Source organism: Gastrolobium bilobum, unplaced genomic scaffold (assembly GCF_033153095.1).
Source record: "Gastrolobium bilobum isolate Gb01-03AN ecotype WA unplaced genomic scaffold, APGP_CSIRO_Gbil_v1 utg23698, whole genome shotgun sequence".
Lineage (NCBI taxonomy): Eukaryota > Viridiplantae > Streptophyta > Magnoliopsida > Fabales > Fabaceae > Gastrolobium > Gastrolobium bilobum.
Window position 1 is genome coordinate 241,633 of NW_026897033.1, and position 15,887 is coordinate 257,519.

Consider the following 15,887-nt stretch of genomic DNA (forward strand, 5'->3'; position numbering starts at 1 on the left):
AAACTTGCTCGCATGAAAGTCTTTTCACATGAAACATGTGAATAAGTAGAGTAGTTCAGATTCCGACCATTTATTCGAGCAACTTCTCAAACCAAAAGCAAGTTAATTATTCGCAGTAATCCTAGAAAGAATTCTACTTATATGTAATGTTAGGATTAATTTTCAGAAAACCACTCAAATTCAAGTACTTTGACACTGTTTGAGGCATAGATCTTTCCAATAAATTAAAGCAATTCCCTTCGTGGCGGAAAGTACACAAGTGCTATTTACAGGTGCACAAGCAGAACTTAAATAAATAAATCGGTAATTAATATCTGGGAACTTCGTTGAGCACGAGTGATAATATAGGATATATCTTGTTTAAAGGATCACAGATAGCATAAAACTTAAATTTTACCGCTTACAAAGTTCCTTAACTACAACTTTGATTTACAAGATACTTGAATCTTTTCAAGATCATATGTAGTAAACTGAAAATAAAATAAAATAAAAAATACCGTGAAATAAGAACAAAAAACTGCAAATGCATGAAATTAAAAGCAAATGAGAATAACTAGAAATACATGGCAGAACATCAGGGAAGTGATAAAATTACGACTTTGAACGTGTCAGCCAGTTCCTCTAGCTAGCAAGCTGAGTATATATCTTGTCATGATTGGAATTGTTTCGTGTCTAAATCTTGCCTCCAACAAAGTGGGGATCAGTGTTTAGGGAAGAAAATCAAAGCTTAATTAAAATGACCCCATTAATTGTATTAATGATCATGTGTATTTTTTAAAAAAAAAAAACATTGGAAATATATTCAATTCACATATCTTGTACCTCGCTCCATGTTAGAAGAAAAATACGAATGAACTGAAAATTTGGTGCAAAACATATATGTGGAAATTGCATATCGTTATATATACAATTAATGTTGCAAATTAGAGAAACATGGTGTGCAAAAAGAAACTCCTCTGAAACTATAAGTTTATATGAAAGCTCCAACAATTTACAAGGATTTACATTTATAGTCTTTACTACTCTTGAGTTTACAACTTCTAGTTAATTAATCTCTTTTAGTTCTAAAACTATATATAACTATAATTACAACAACAAAAGAACTAGGCCAAAAAGCAGTTCATCGCCCCAAGAGCATAACATGTCCCTTGAGAATGAATTCAGCAAACCCTGGTGGTTGTTGCCTCCTCCGGCTAATAATTCCGGCAAGATTTTTATGTTTTGCGACCTCATCAAGAAGAGAAACTCTCTTGCCTTCTCCAACAAATGGTTTACTCCTCCTCCTCCTCCGTCCCTTTGAGGCTGCACCACTTCAACATTATTAGGGCGCCTAAGAAGGCCAATATAGCTATCCAAGTCATGAACACATGAAGGGTTTTGAACGTTGAAAAAATCAAGCATTAGTTCAACTCCAACATGAGCATAACATGAACAACTCCATGGGAACTCATATCTCCCACCCAAAACCCTAAAATTTTCATTGAAGACAACTCCAGGTAGTTTTGTGATGGGGTCATTAACATTTGCTATTCTTAGCACTTTAACACCCAATTCCTCACACCGTTTTTTAAATTCCGAGTTACCAACTCTTGGTCCCCCAAAAGAGAAAACAGTAAGAGGTACCTCATTTTTTCGGTTAATTTTGTTCAATCCAAGCTCTGCTATGTCATAAGCAAGCAAGAGAGCCAAGGCACTCCCCATGCTATGACCAGCCAAGGTTATGCTGAGGCTTTCTCCTTTGTATTTGTTTCTCAACCTTGACACCTCAGAAAGAAGCTGTTCTCTGCAACTTTCAAGTCCAAATTTGGAAGAGCTTTCATCAGATGTATAAAGGGAGAGAAAACCTGACTCCACCTTCACATCAGGTCTTGGATTATGTGGATCAAGCATGGCCGGTGTCAATGAGCTCATCAAGTTTGAAATCCATTCTTGACTTGTAACTGTTCCACGGAATGTTATGAGTATGTCTCTCCGACCAAGTTTCTTGACTACTTCTTCATCTGATGATACAGCCACGTAACCAATCCACCGACCAGAAGAAGAAGAAGAAGAAAAAGAAGAGTTTTGCATTGGAATGTTAATGTTGATATCAGGGGTTGCATAGATGTACTTTGTCACATCATACCCTGAATTTTCCATTCCCACCTCTCTCAACATACTCTTCTTCCCATATTTGCAGTTCAAGTATCGTTTGGAGTTTGGGTCAATATCAAAAGCCTTGTAAGAGGCTGTGACAAATTCCCCATAGCGAATTATCTCTTGGCGAAGAAGAGGGTGCAATGGGTCTAAAAGATTTTCCCAGTTATTGCACCCTTGAACCTCTCTCCAAAAATTGAATAGAGTTGTGGGTGTGAGTACTCTAGTGTTGTTGTTGTCTTTCACAACACCAAAAGTAGTGGTGCTGATTCCTAATGCAAAACCAGAAGCTACAGTTGATTGTATAGAGGGAGACAAGTCATTTCTCTTGGGCAACAAAACTTGCCCAAAAGGATGAGACTTTGGATGAAAGCTTTCTGAGAATGTAATGTGATTCATGTTGGTTCTGCTGGGTAGGTGTGTGACAGAAGCCATAGAGAGAGAGAGAGAGAGAGAGAGAACAGAGGCAAAGGAAGAAAATGCAGAGAGAGAGAGAGAGAGACAGAGGTTCTTTGTAAATCAAATTAAGACACACTGGAGTTTTATATGAAGTGAAGAAGAGATGGATGCGCTAAAGGAGACCAAAAAGGCATGTTAGGCGAGGATTTGACCAACAACATCTTCAAAATTTCATATTTTGCAGAATTTTTTTCTTTTTCTTTTTTTGTTTTGTTTATGTGGTCGGTTGGATATTATGTCACGAGTTGGGCCGGGTTTTTTCTGTTGCGTTGCGGCTCGGTGAGTAGAGTAAGAAATAATGTTGAGAGATAATGATAAATTATTAATTAACATGATCAATGGACCCTATTTTTTTTTCCCCCTCTCTTGTTTGAGGTTGACTTCAAATCTATATGCTAAATAAACAGTTTTCATTCCTCTACCACGAGTTAACAAATATATAGAAAATTGTTTCTATACACTCAAACTGATCAATTGCTGCTGTTTACGTATTCATATTTCATACCGTCCTCTGACTTTCTTCCAAAAATATTTATATTTTGTAAGGGTCAAATTAAATCGTATTATTTGGTTTTACATGCAAATTTAAGGATTAAATCGTATTATATGGTTTTACATGCAACTTTAAGGCGGATTACTTGTTATATTTATATAAGCTGCACATGTATACTAATCTATTATGTAAATATTGAATTTAGTATCTTTTCAGCATTCAAGTTTTATAATTAGTTACATGTTAGTGTGTCAAATATTTAGTAGTGTTATTTACTTTTTTTCGTAATGGCCAATGGGTTTAGACTCTATACAAGCAACGCTCTACGATAATAACTACATGTAGTTATTTGTAGAGTCACTAATGCTTTGGGAAACTTTTGCTACGATTTTGTATTTTTGTGTAAACTAAAAGCTTTTATACTTTTGTATTTATTTGATTTACTTCCAAGTATAAAATCATTTATTTCGCTAGCAATAGTTGTTTGGAGTATAAAGACCGAAAGTACGGAATCATTGACGGGATGGATCGAACCCAAGTATTTGAAGTTTGAAAAAAATAATTGCCTATTTTGTACGAGCAAAAAAAAAAATTCTCTCTTACGTGCATGACATTTTTTATTCTGATACCTAATTTCCATACCAATTCTTTTGCATATTCTTTTTTAGAAAAAAAAAGAGAGAGAAAATAAGCATTAAAAAAATATGTTTAAGCTTTAGAAATATTATTGTGTTTATTTCTGAATAAGGAAAGTGTAGGAACTTGATATGTAAATAAGAATTTAGCTAATCTAAAGTAAGGGATGCACTTTGGAGGAAAAAAGGCACAAAATTATAACCATTTATTAAAAAATTAATAACTAAGATTGTAATAAAATACATGTACATATATAATAAAATATAAAATTGTTAAAATCCACTCTCTTAATTTTTTAATTAACGGTTATAATAACACTTCACTTTTTCCTTTAAAAGTATATTTCTCACTTTAAAAGCGTCAAACAAAACTAGGCATGGGAGCATATATTTTTTACCTATGCTCATTAGATAACCAAAAATCTTTAAGAGTGGGTGTTGGAAATCAAAACGTGAAAGGGGGAAATCTATCAGTCAACTAGAGATTTGTTATACGATCAAAGAGTGTAATATACAATATTGTGAAAGTTGGCCGGTGATTTAGGTTAAATTTGATGAGAACAAAAGACAGAGGCAGAGGGTGCATTTGTTTTAGGATATATATATATATATATATATATATAAAGGGGAAGATTATACTTACAACCTATTTTCGTTTACAACTTTTTACAATCATATCTTAAACCATTTATTTTCGTCAATCAACGGTTAAAATTTTCGCAAATCAAATTTATTAATTCGCAATAAATGATAAAGGTAAACCACTTTAAAAGTGGAATTAAAATAAAAAGCACAAAAAGGTAAACCAAAAATTGGGCATGTGCAATTCTACGCTTCTAGCCTAAAGGGCTCTTGCGTGAGGGGGCGTGTTGAGATATATAGTCCCACATTGATTGGATGGGCAGCTAATATGGCCTTTATAAGGTCTTGGATACTCTCACCCTTTGAGCTAGCTTTTGGGGTGGTGTATCCCAAGGTTCTTAACAGGTTAAGATAAAGTTATAAGAAGTTGTAAATGGAAATAGGTTGTAAGTATAACTTTCCTCATATATATACACCGGTGTCAAATTTTAATTTTGACACCTCACTTGAGAGCCGTTAGATCAAAAAAGATAACGACTCTGATTTGCAAGCATGTGACACCTTTGATCTTTTTTTATCTAACGGCTCTCAGATGAGGTGTCAAAATTAAAATTTGACACCAGTGTCAAAGGATCCTACCTCATATATATATATATATATATATATATATATATATATATATATATATATATATATATATATATATATATATATATATATATATATATATATATAATCCGTAAGAAATGGATGGAGAGAAGATGTTTTATATTTAATTTTCTTTAATTTGGAGATAGTGTAGAGTATCTAGCCTTGTAAATAATTGTAGCACATTAATGTTTATACTTTATCGTGTTACAAAAACAGACAAATGGATCAAATGATAGTAACTCAGTTGGTGCATGAGAACTGAGTAAGTGAGGGTGGATACATGTGTTCGATCATTCTCAATACTATTTTTGAAAGAGATTAAAGCCTTAATCTTATACCCGACCCGAATAAGATTGCCTCCCGTAAAAGATACACGTGATTTATTGTAAAAAAAAAAAAAGCAAATGGAAGTTCCTTCCAATAACCCAAAAATAAAGAGTTTTCAAAGACTCCGTACCCATATCCATAAGAAAAAAACGTACATTAATTCATAATTAACTACATGTATCAGCCCATATCCTTGACATTAAAGTTGAGTATTGTAGATGGGAATGGGGAATGAAATCTTTAAAAATCAGCACATGTACGTACAGGGCTTGTTAATCAATATCAAATTTACAATTATAATGTTAACCGTGCCAACTTGTTATGGAGCTTTTTCTATAGGAGATGGAGTTGTAATTGTAACTTGGCTAGGTGTGGTGCAATTGCAAATTATGGTGATTAGATAGCACGCGATGAATTTTAGGTAGGGGTTATGGAGAAAAAGCAAAAGGAGAGGCAGCGCCGACAATTTATTTTGGCACCCCTCAACTATTGGGTATTTATTTAGAGAGCAAATCAGAGGAATGACTTATGTTGTTAATTTGACGCACGCTTGGTGTTGTATTTGCCATTTGTCAACATGGGATTGGGTTTACGAATAATGGGAATTGGGAAGCCACAAGCATTACACGTACAGTGGACTTTCAACGCGGATCTATTATATGCTCTATGGTCTATACAGTGACGACTATTTCAGTCAACTTAACTGACGTGGCTCTATCCATTGTTTCCTTTTGGCCCTTTTTCTCTCTCATTAATGCTGAGACTGTGTGTGGCTCCCAAAGAAAACAACATTACAACAAAACCAAATGCCAGATTAATTCTTACTAAAGGCTCAGTGTGGCAGTACGTGCCCCCTTACATCACAAGTTTAAGCCCGTGGCAGTGTGGTTGTTTGACTCAACCCGCTATAGATGCAACAAACAAACAAAAATTTGGAACTTCAAATAAAATAAATTTGAATCTTTGCCGATTACGTGGTCCTACTCGATTCGAATCGGACTGATCGAATAATTCATGAATTAATGGATAATATTCAAAATAAATAAATAACTTAAATAGAAATGGAGAACTATATTTCATCAAATAATATCACTAGAGTGGGAGAACGATCTGACAAAGAAGCATCCTAAACACGAACTTAGAAAACGGAATTGTTAACTTCATTCCCGGTATAAATTCAAGAAACTTTATGTCTTTTATATCAAACTCCATAAAGCATATTGAATCCACATCAAACAAGAAACTAACAAAAGCGATTAAAGTTATGGTCTAATCAAACTCTTTATTTTATATATTACAATTGGGACTGAATTATTAACTTCAATTTTGCATATAGTCTGCTTCTTACATGTCTGCTCTTTTTCCCTTTTTCAGATTAAAGATCAGAACTTTATATAACTCATATATCTTCTGCTTCTTCCTGGAAGTACCCTATTGGTTGCTTGAAATGCTTAGCTAACCAATGAAATATTGATTAGCTTTGACGGGGGAATGTTAGGTTCTTACTTTAAGTATGCTATACAACTATGAACTATCTTAGATTTCTTTTCCATCTTGCAAATTGCAAAGCAGAGAAACTATACAATCAAATTAAAACAACATATTGTCATCATTCATCGTATTCAAAACTAATTCCACATACATATAGACCAGTTGCAATTATGCATATTCTCTTTGATATCTGTATTCAACTTTCCATTGACGACTATATTAAAATTTTCCATCAAAAAGACCCATTTATATTATTCAATTCCTCTAATTCTAATCAACCCATTGAACAAAACATGCACATCCACTTAATTTGGTCAAGCTATCTATCACGAGACTAGTAACTCCCTTTAGTTTATGCTAAATCCGAGACGAATCTAAGGCATTCAACATTTTGAAAGTCATGCAGCTGCCAATTAATTGTTTGGCCATCAATTGAATAACTAATTTGCTTCCAGATATATATATATATATATGAGCAGGATATTCGTATATCGGTGTAAGAGTTAGAAGTCTTATACTCAATCTTGAGCATTGATCCACTTGTATCCAATGACTTACATTATCAAAAAACTAGAGCCCTTAGATATAATTGGAATCAACAGTCAAGATTAAGAGTGTAACTTACACTGGTGTAAAATGATCTTGACCTATATATATATATGAGGCAGGATCCTTTGACATAGTGTCAAATTTTAAATTTGACACCTTATCTTAGAGCCGTTAGATCAAAAAAGGTCAACGACTCTGATTTACAAGCATGTGACACCATTGATCTTTATTGATCTAACGATTCTAAGATAAGGTGTCAAATTTGAAATTTAACACTGGTGTCAAAGAATCCTATATATATATATATATATATATATATATATATATATATATATATATATATATATATATATATATATATATCTTTAAGGTTTTTGCCATAATGCATTGTTATATGAACCGGTAATGTTCAATGGGTTCGCAACCAACAAGGTTGGTAGGGCCGCCCACGATTGCATGAAAAGATTCTTTTTTTTCTTTTGGTAAAAGAAAAGTTTCTTAATTTACAATAGAAGCAGATTCATGTTCATCTTCTTTAAAGTTATAACATGTATATATAATCAATAACGATACATGCTTAAACATAAGATTTTAGTATATTTTATCGTGGTTATTAAAAAATTAAAAAGGATAAGTTGTAAAAGTTACTAAAAGAAAATCAATTTTTATGACCATGGAAAGCGCCCAACAGAATAAATGTCATAACTGTCTAGATGTTTTTTTATCTATTAATGAAAGAAAGCTTTAAATTTCTGGTGGTTCCTTCTGTATTTTATATTTCCAATTCTAATATAACGAAATACACAGCATAATGACAAGATTTTTCATAAAAGAAACAGGCTTATTATGCTTTTTATATTTTTATGATAGTTGGTTTATTATTTTATGTTAGTTTTTTAAAAATGTTAAATTTAAATTTAATAAGTGATATTAATTTTAACAAGTGATAAAAGTTCAACACAGAATAACAAATTATTAAGCAAATATGAAAGTTGCTAGTTATCAAGAAAAAAACATAAAAGTGCACATCGCTGCCATTATATTACGTCAATTTTCTACTCTCTAATGGCCTAAACATGTGTTTTACCAGGAATTTTCCAAATTATTTTTTTGTTAATTTGCACAGATCTTAAAAGACTTATCCTTCCAAAATGACTTAGAATCTCCATTTTTATAACTTATTTCTTGAATAATCATGGCATAATCGTGGCAGTTTAATAATTTGGATTGGTTAGTTTATATACAATTTGCATATAATGATGCAAATAGGGGTGTCAAAACAGGTTATGACATGGGGTCGACTCGCGACACAACACGAAAATTCATGTTTGGGTTGACCTATAAAAAAATTTGAGTTGAAAAAAAATGATCTGTAAAAAATTCGTGTCATGTCGTGTTGTATTACGTGTCAAATTCGTATTGACTCGTATTTTTTTAATTATTTATTGTTAATATTAATATTATTATAATTTAATTTTTAAATTTCAACTTAATTTTTTAATTTTTTGATCAATTATTGTTTTGACCCTTATTTTGTGTTATTCATGTCGTGTCGTGTCAACCCGCAAAAAATTAGTATCGTATTCGTGTTGAAGATTTTGACACGAATAAAAATTTGTGTCGTGTTCGTATTGATGGATTCGTGTCGTATCAAATTTGTGTCGTGTCAACCCGTTTTGAAATAATACATATCGTAGGTATAGTTCGTCATGAGAATATAAGAAGTGAAGCGGACCGAAATATGTTAATTACATAAGAAACACTAAGGTTTTGTTTGGGAGTTTGGAGGGGAAGAAAAGGAAGGGAATCTAAGGAGAAGAGAGGGGAAGAAAGGGAAGGGAATTGAAGGGTATTTCATTCCCTTGTTTGGGAGTTAAAAAAATGCTAAAAGAAAATTTGGAGGGTCAATGAAATATTTTTAAAATTTTACCCCTTTTTAAAAACTAATATAATTATTATAATTTATAAACAAAATTAAATTTAAAATTTCTAAACAATATTATTTATGTATTATTCACACTACATATTGTCGACGAAAATTCTAAGTTTCAAACAATGAAAATTTTGTCAAAAAAAATATTTTTTCGACAGAATATTTTTCATCGAAAGGCGACGGAAGTTTATCCGATAAAATTTTTTACAAAAAAAAATTTCTTTCAAAATTTACGATGGGATTTAGTTTCCGTTAAAAGTTTTGACGAAAATGATTTGTTAAACATTTTCATCAACAAAAATTCCATCAAAAGTTTCGACGGAAAAAAGAATTCCGTCAAATTTTTTGATGAAAATGTGTCTCTACGAAAAAAAATTCGTCAAAAATTTTGAGGAAAATTTTTCTGTGAAACTTTCGTCCGAATTCAGATACCGTAAAGAATTTTGATACAACTTTTTTTTTTGTCGAAATTTCTTACAAAAATATTTTTCGTCGAATTTTTTTACAAAAATATTTTTCGTCGAAATTTTTTGACATAAATATGTTCCGTTGAAAATTTTGATAGAAATATTTTTTGTCGAAAATTTTGCCAAAAATATTTTCGAAGGAAATGTGTTTCGTCGAAAATTTCAACGAAAATTTTTTTCGTCAAAAAGTATGACGAAATTTTTTTTCGACAAAAAGTATGATTTTCGTCAAAAAATTCGTCGTCTCTATGTTCGACGAAATATTTTTCGTTGATAAATTTTGTCAATATTTGAGACTTTTTTAATGATGTCACATTTAAAAATAAATTATATTTATATAGTTTTCACATTTTAATTCTTAGGTTATATAAGTAATTTTTAATATTTTTCTTCTTAAATCCCTCTAATTGGAGGAACTTTAATTTTAAGAAGAAGGAGAATTTTGGAAGATTTAGTAAAAATTCTCAATTCTTTCGGTTCATTTTTTTAAACTCACAAACAAGAGAAGGGTTTAATAAAACTCTTCTCTTTCCTTTTTTTCCCCTCCAAAAACTAACTCCCAAATAAAACTTAAGTTACTGGGTCCAAACACGATGTACATGTAATTTCCAACCCCGATAAGAATAAGATGGGGCTTCACAAATTGTGAGGGACTCGGGTATATTTATTCAACCAATTCAATTTAACAAACATTACAAATCAATGAAAGTCCAATAATAAAAAATCCTAACGGCTTATCATATATATTTCACACTTAATAATGCCTTGGACTTGGAAACTGATATATAATTTTTTTTGTTTTCATTTTAAACAAGTTTTTGGTTTAATAACTTTATTTATCATTATTTTTTAAAATGGTTTAACGTATCATCAATTTCTTTAAAGACTAATAATCAACTCAGATATAGGTTGGTCTTCCAACTCTATGATTTCCTAAGACATTAGCCAATGAAAATTCAGTATATTAAGGATTTTTCTTTTCCATAAATTCTAGAACTTTCATTCATTTTAATTTTTAACTTACATATAGTTAGACATCCTATTTCTTCTAACCAGGATGATAGTAGTTTTCTTTCTTAGATGTGTAAATGGTAATCTCGTTTTTCGAAACAGGTTTCTTCAATTCTTGATTTTTCTAAAACACGCTTATGTTGTGTTTGGTTTATATGCCTGTCAAAAAGTTGTTTTCTTCAATCATTTTCATTTTCTTTTAATCTTTTGTGAGTGTACGAGCTCTTACACCTAAAATTTGTAAATGAATCTTCAGTCCAGTACTAGAAAGTCGCGGATCAGCAATAGATTTTGGGGATGGAAAAATGCCCCTCTCTAATAGCTTTAGAATAAAAAAATGGATTGAGTAATAATAAAATAAATATATGATTTTCATATATTTTTCATAAAATAAAATAAAAACCCCCGCTAAGAGCTTGTTTGGCGAAACTTTTTTTAAAACTAAAAAAATACTTTTAAACTAAAGTTAAAAATAAGAATTTACAATATAAAGCTATAAATTATTTATTTTTATATAAAATTTTAGGAAAAAATATTTCTATTCTAATTCCAGAAATTTTTGCTGCTTCACTCACATAAAAATGAGCAAGTCCCTATATAAATAAGAAAGATAAAAAAATTAGTGGCATCATTTCACTTTTATATAAGTGTAGCAGAAAAAAATTTCTACAGCAAATAGAATCATTAAACCAAAAAAAATTTGTTTGAAATTTACCTTAAAGCTTAAGTTAAAAAAAAGTTACTTGAGCTATCAAAAAAAAAGTTACTTGGTAAAATAACTTTCATAAGCTCTATTTCTTATTAAAATTACAATAAAGAATATTAGAAACCTCTATTATTTTGATAAACATAAATATAATAAGAAATAAAAAAACAAAGGTTTCAAAGATAAGGATTTTTAAAGGAAAAAATAGATCCAAGAATAAATAAAACTTGCTTATTAGAAGAGACCTTTATCCAGAAAGATTAATTTGTACTAAGAACAAGAAATTAAACTGATTATGAGCAAGCATTAGCATGGCTAAAAAATTGGTTACATAAATCAATAAAGGACAAGAGATAACAAAGTCAGTTATAATCCCTTATTAAAATTTAGTATCATCCAGTAACGTGGGAGAATGGAAAAAAGCTAAAAAGGAAAATTATGAATTCTCAAGATATTGTAACCGAATAGAGTAAATCATAAATCTAATAGGTTTATTTTGAATTTAACTCAAAATACGTATACACAATAATGTATGTATGCGACAATGTCAAGTGAATAAAGTTGCAATTATTTACCTTAATAGATTTTTATGGATGCATTAAATCACAATAACAAACATTACTCTGTCCTTTCTACTTGCCACCTTACATTTTGTTATACTCATCATTTTCCCCCACAAGTGTCTCATTTTCATCTCTAACAATACTATTGTGTTTGTAATACTTTTCTAGCATCAACATAAAATGCATTAACCTCGTGACAATTTACCGTGTTTGAACATGCTGCCTTCCTTTATTCTTTTTTTCTTTCTATAATCCTATTCAGTGATCTAATTTTTATTATTATTATTATTATTAATCATCATATATAACTTGAAAAAAGCGAGACAACAAAAGAAAATAAAGAATGCAGAAGCCTATTGTTTGGCACATATGAATTTTTGAATCCTTCCCACATGATTTTTTTGTTTAATACAAATTAACCTAAAATGCATACAAGAGATTAATCAACGGCAACCTAATATGCAAAATCTCCCTTTTGGATGAACACTTTCATTGGTAATATTTTTAGTGTTTTGAAGGGAAGGAGGAGCTCGAATGATTTATTACTAGGATAAAAAGTAAAATTTGTAATTATAAATTCAAAATAAGGGCATAATTTGAACAAAAAATATTAGGAATCTAAAAAAAGCTTACATATATATTAAAAAAATCTCCTTCCAGAAGCTTTTAAATTTTTTCTTTTTTATTTATTATAAAAAAATTCGTTTATGATAAGAGTTTTTATAAAATTATATTCGGCTAAATATCTCCTTACGGTACTAAAAATAGAATGTGGATGAATAATAAATTTATGGGTTTATCATCTATCATTTAACATGACCACAAAAATTTTCCTACACACACAACATTTTGTGGGACCCGCAGCAAAAAAAAAAAAAAAAAACTTCGGCACGCAAAACGAATCTCTATAACATAACACAATCACTTTTCCTACAACATAACTCTTATAAAACCCTAAATTTATATAGGAACACTACTAAAGAATTTGTTAAGGAAATTCTTGATTTATTAACTTTACTTCTGAATAACGACCATCTACAAGAGAGGATTAGAACCTTTGTAATAAACGCAACTGTACGAGATATGAAGATATAAAACGGTGCATGGAGGGGTGAACCAATAATTACTGTTACTGGAGGAATTATGGAGAACCAATTCCCCAAATTGTCCTTAACTCATTATGGTATACATCAGTTGGCAAAGGGAAATTTTATGCAATTACGAATAATAGTAAAGGCTATCCACTTCATCTTTACCATATATTATTCAAAGTAGAATATTGTTATTACCAAATAATATTATTATCAATGTTACTATCATATTTTAACCATTGATTTCCGTCAATTAACGGTTAATATTTTTACAAATTAAATTTATTAATTAATTATTGATTCGCAATAAATGATAACCGTTGATTGGCAGAACTGTTAACATTGATAGTAACATTATTTGGTAGTAACAATATATTATCTCATATTATGGAAAGTTTTTATGTTCCATGGCAGCGCTAGCCCCTTGCTCCGTCCATGCCCAAGTCAAATGTGAATATGGCAAATTCAAAAGTTCTAACGTAACGAAAACAAGAAGGAAGCAAATAGTATTTGAAAACAATTAATGCATTTTTTTTGACAAAAAAGACCCTGGTTCAAATGTCCTTCCACATTTGTCATTTGCTTTGGCTTTTAATTATGTTCTTTGGTCGAAGAAGATTATAGAGACATACCTATTTTAATTGACCCACTTGACACTCTTTTACGCGACAGAACACAGATTTAGTATGGTCATCAGTAGCTTAAAGTCACTACAAGCTATGTAGGCATACTTAAGCATCTCAATGCAATTTCAATGGTAGCAAACTTTGTTCTCATTGTTAATAGCTATTAAAACGATTTTAATCTCACAAAGGACATAAAAGTTATATGCACGCATGGCATGTGACGACCATTATAGTCTTGAAGAAAAATTAATAAATCTTACGTACTTTTTTTTACCTAATATAAAAATAAAAAAAGCCCTATACATAATTCTTCTTCTAACCATATGGCTTCATCTGTCAAGCTCTGTGTGGGAGTTGAAAGTAACTTTCCCTTGTAAGGCAGCAAAGCATTATTAGTTCAAAAAGTAGCTTCTCCTTAACCCATATAAAAATAAGAATAATTTACAAAATTGAGAAGGTGCAAGCTTATATATATGTTTCATGTTTGTCTCTTCTTCTTTTCCTCTCTCTCTCTCTCCCATCTTTTAAGTAGAATTCTAAAAGTACGTGTGAAATAGGAAACGCTAATGCTGACACAAAATTACATTAGGTCTCCGAAAATAGATACAAAGTCCGCATTGGTTTCAAGTTTTGAACGTCGTGTTGATTATTAAAAAAAATAAAGATAAAGTTGTGTATGTATATATTTATAGGGCAATGAGCATTAAGTTTGTTGTCTGCCAAAACCAAGAATTTCATCAAAGAAGACGTTAACATACAAACTTTTTTCCGAAAGAAGACGAACCGTAGTCAGCACGTGTGAATCAGTGACAAAATTCGAGCAATGGAGAAAGATGAAACAAAAAATAAGAAAAAGTGGAAGTTGATTATACTGTTAGCATAAACTCTACGAATTTCAACAAACTAATTGATAGTAATTTGTTTAAATCTTGACTACCTTAAATATATTTGTCAAACAAAATAACCAGTAAAGAATAATTACATTTGATCTATATCATTCCTATACAGGATTATAGGTCCTACTAATGAAAGACGCAAAGGCTAATGCTTAATTAGTAAGGAAGGAATTGCGGCCATCCCGTGTATCATATAATCTCGCAACCACCTGACACATGGGACCAATTGCTCAGTCAATTGTAGCTACACGGCCATTAGCTGCTCAAAGCCCCACTACCCTTATGAGACCAATGGCTTGAAGACAGGCACGTGCATGGCGCTACGTCTATAGGGACTTAGTTTGATGATAGACATCTCGTTTAGAGAATAGTCCGTGCAGATTACCATCATCCATCAATAGAAATGAACACCGTCATATTAAGGCGGTATAAGCAAGACACTCATCAACTATAAATAGAGAGACATATGATCTTCTTTCCATCAATATTTGGACATTTACTGACTTGAGCGTCAGAGTTTCTTGCAGGTACCATCAGTCTCCTCCAACTACTCCTTAGCATTAGTATCATTCCAAACATCTTTCAAAACATCTCACCACCCAATCAAAAATCTCGCAAAACAACACATCAATCTAAGTACAACTCAACAGTAGCAAGCTTAATCATATGTGATTCAGCCCAATAATTATTAGACTGTTCAATATTGAAGAAAAAATATTAATCAATCAGGATTAATTTGATGAACTAAGTTAACGTGTTTATTAATTTTTGGGTCAACTTCGATATTCTTATTTTATTTTATTTTTAATATCGTACCAAGTTTTTAATATCTTACCAACACATCAACCTAACCCTCTCTTGTGTACAAAGACGGATTAATAAAAGTTACAGACTGGGTAATAAAAATTATACATATACTTTTATTACTAAATTTATAATTTTTATTATTTAGTCTATAATTTTTAAAAAGTAATACCATATTTCATTTTTTAGATGAAGTGCTAAAGTGTGAACATCTTAATTTTTAGATAGATAAGTTCTTACCTTCTTTTTTAATTCAATAATTATCCCCAAATGTAGTTAAGTTGTGATCGCACTTCATCTAAATAACTTTTGTTTATTTTTTTTTCTTTCTATGCAGTACCGCTCCGTTGACAAAAATAACATAATTCGAAAAATATGTGGAAAGCAACCTCCGAAAACTTTGCTGGGCTTACTGGTATTATTCTGCGCAGTTGAGCCCATGAACCCAAAAGTTAGAGGCCCATGAT

At 30.9% G+C, this 15,887-nt stretch overlaps 1 protein-coding gene across 1 annotated transcript; it reads right to left on the reverse strand.

The window, feature by feature from the left end:
- Positions 1-1,086: 1,086 nt before the first annotated feature.
- Positions 1,087-2,571, reverse strand: LOC133303558 (galactolipase DONGLE, chloroplastic-like). The gene has a single exon (XM_061503478.1). It carries the CDS (start codon positions 2,569-2,571, stop codon positions 1,087-1,089), a length of 1,485 nt encoding a protein of 494 aa, XP_061359462.1.
- Between the last annotated feature and the right edge of the window lie 13,316 nt (positions 2,572-15,887).